A 3,043-nucleotide genomic window follows, 5' to 3' on the forward strand; every position below is an offset into this window, starting at 1 on the left:
ATTTCGTTATTTCCATTAGTTGAATTAGTACATGCTTCACATTATTATTACTATACAATGGTATTTAAATTCACTCATTTAGACATTAATTCACATCTTAACACCATCTTAGAATTATTTGACTTTTTAGAGAATTCAAAGGTCATTTATTAGAGGAACACCTAAATTTGTACACTAAAGGAACAACATTTGCATGGTTTCTTACTATTTGGAAATATTTAACATAATTATAACTATAGTCTCTATAAGGGTTGAGCTAGGAAAGCTTGTCCCTATTACTTTAACAAACTCAAGGTAATTTTGAATACTACTAGTCCTTAACAACTAGTAATAAGTACAAAATCTAGCTGACTACAAACAATAAATTTGTTTGACATGATCATAATTACAAGCCACAAGAATTATGCCTTAGCATAGAATAAATCTAGATCTATGAACTTTACCTAGGTAAAAGTCACAGTGTTGTTCATAATCTAATGTAGAAGGCATATCTAATTTTTCTTTTTTTGCACCAAAACAAATGATTTAAATGCCACATCAAATTTATCCATTTATATTGGTTTTAGAGCTAAGTACATTCATTCTTTGCATTTATTTTGCTTGAAGTAATATTAATTATTCATTTATCTAGTCCTAATTTATCCACATCAATTGATTTGGACTGTTTACATCAAGAGTCACTCTATAATGACATCAAAGATTGTAATTGTTAAAAAAAAAAATTATACAGAACCAAAATTTATTTAAGAAAAATATAAAATATCTCTTAAATTAACAATCTAAGGTTTTATAGTTAATATGTAGGTGAGATAAGAAATGTTAGAAATATTGAATTTCGAGAGAAATGGCGGTGGTTAACTCTGTTGATTGAAAATTTGAGTCTGTACTTTGCAGAAAACACGGATGATAATAATTGACGCCGTATCAATTCGTACAGTCCAATGTTGAACAACTGGACTGTCAGAGTCGCAATTATCAACCTGCGGAGTGCACTGAAATATAAGCAAACATTTAAAAACGACTGCTCTTTTAAGCTTCTAAGATCTGTCGGAGTTGCAGCCACAGAGTAGACGATTTGACATACAAATGATGAAACGACCATACATTCACATGATGAGATAATTCATTTATCAGAGGGAGGAAACAATTGTAGAGTCTGCAAAGGTTTTTCTTCCTTCCTGCCTGGAGGAGCGGAGGGGAGGACACAACCTTTCACTTCAACACACAAGCTACAAACTTCTTTCATACCCACTGCCACCTGCCAGTATGAGTGACTTTAGCATTAACGTTTGTAGCTCTATCAGATCAAGTAGAAGAAGAAAGAAAGGCATTCACCTCTTGCAGATTAGAAGAAGAAGGAAATGCGTTCACCTGTATCAGATCACGACCACTACCATCAGTGTTCAATTTCAAGCCTCCCCATTTTCCTGTGAGAGCTGTCATCAAAACAAAATGTTTCTTTAACCTTGGAAATTCTTAAAAGATGTAAGCTGAATAGCTATTATCTGTGATCCTGGTGTAAACAATACATTCTAAGTTCTAAATGTTTAAGCTCGTTTATCTTATGGGAGAAGTAGATAAATGACTTAAGCAAGTCAAAGCTTATAGTATGATTTGAAATAAATGATCTAAAAAACTTTAACAAATCAAAATTTAGAATGTTATTTTAAATGAGTGATCTAAACAACTTAAATCTTAAAGCTTAGGGTGTGATTTCATATGAATGACCTAAACAAATCAGAAATTAGAATGTGATTTCATATGAACAAACTTGAAAATCAAAATTTAAAATTTGCTGTTTAAATCTGACCAAATCTGTCTTTAAATGAGAATAATAAAATACCAGAGGCAGGCATGGTGGGCATGCTTCGTTTCTCCCTTGCTTTGCGATTTTTAAACCAGTAGAAGACGTTGATTCCTTGGACAGATCCGTGGCGGCTGAGGAGGTCGGTGATATGGTGAATCTCCATCGTGGTGGGACGGTGGGTGCCCTCCCTGTAAACTCTCTCCAGTATTCTCACCTGCTCACCCGTCGCACTCCATCTCCGCTTCGCCTCACCCTCCCTCATTTCTCCAATCACCATACATCAAACTAAACTATTCCCTCCAATGTCTGGCTATTTGTAGCAACTCTACTACCTAGATGTAACTCTATTGGACGTCCGGGTGAAACGAGACGCTCATTGTCGCTGACACTTTGACACTTGATTTGGCTCTGTCATGATGGGAGAACTTGGTTTTGTTCTGTCGACATGGGAGAAATAATCTGGAGTTTACAAAGTTTATGGTACATGAAAATATAGACGGGCCAAATAAGCAGGACACCAACTCAGAACATGTGTCTGATCACAAACTTTCAAGTTTGGAGACTGCAGTCTGCAGTTGAGTTGTCTTCTTTCATCATACACAAACGCCAAGATCAACGTTGTCTTTATCACTTTATGAAGTGCATGTGTACTTTAGGTGAATCAAATTTGCTCAATTACACCTCTTTACTCAAATTGTACTTCATTTTCAAGGTCTAAATGAATAGAGTAGAATAGTTTTTAAACTTTACGAGATAATTATTATTTTTTTCTTTCTTTCAGTCAGTTTTTTTGTTTATAGTGATAATGAGTTTTCCAACTTTCTTATAAGCCCCTTCAATAAATAAAAGGATATCAACCAAAATACTAGTATGCATGGTCATCATGTCTTTGTAAACATTGCAATAAAAATAAATTGCTCTTTATGGAAAGCAAAAGACATAAACTCTCCCTTCTTAAACTTCTTTTGTCCTTTTCCACCTTTTGATTTCACATTGATGTTGATGCAAGTTAGTTCATAACTAAGCAATAATGTATAGAAGTCCGCAACAAGACAAACAGGAGGCATGTCTTTGACCATAAATTACTAAAATAGATGTGTTATGACACTAGCAATTCTTCAACATGTTGGCAAATAGAACAAAAAGAATTATATAAGAAAAAAATTGCACAAGAAATATGTTCGATATGCATTAATAAAATTATTAAAAGAAAAATGTGTAAAAATATTAATATTT

The 3,043-nt window shown here is 33.6% G+C and overlaps 1 protein-coding gene across 1 annotated transcript; it reads right to left on the reverse strand.

Annotated features, from left to right (window-relative positions):
- Positions 1-854: 854 nt before the first annotated feature.
- LOC131061133 (WUSCHEL-related homeobox 6-like) lies at positions 855-2,069 on the reverse strand. Its single transcript, XM_057994641.2, has 3 exons — positions 1,844-2,069; positions 1,372-1,436; positions 855-992 (listed from the first exon to the last, which is right to left on the reverse strand). Exons 1-3 carry the CDS (start codon positions 2,067-2,069, stop codon positions 855-857), a joined length of 429 nt encoding a protein of 142 aa, XP_057850624.2.
- Positions 2,070-3,043: the final 974 nt, after the last annotated feature.

Source organism: Cryptomeria japonica, chromosome 5, assembly GCF_030272615.1.
Source record: "Cryptomeria japonica chromosome 5, Sugi_1.0, whole genome shotgun sequence".
Classification (NCBI taxonomy): domain Eukaryota; kingdom Viridiplantae; phylum Streptophyta; class Pinopsida; order Cupressales; family Cupressaceae; genus Cryptomeria; species Cryptomeria japonica.

Bases quoted from the DNA above. Each gene is read 5' to 3' on its own strand.
- LOC131061133 (XM_057994641.2), bottom strand. From the start codon at position 2,069: ATGAGGGAGGGTGAGGCGAAGCGGAGATGGAGTGCGACGGGTGAGCAG. The intron at 1,437-1,843 runs GTATTTTATTAT...TTTTGATGACAG, and splicing joins GCCCACCATGCCTGCCTCTG to CTCTCACAGGAAAATGGGGA. The intron at 993-1,371 runs GTGAACGCATTT...CTTATATTTCAG, and splicing joins GTGGTCGTGATCTGATACAG to TGCACTCCGCAGGTTGATAA.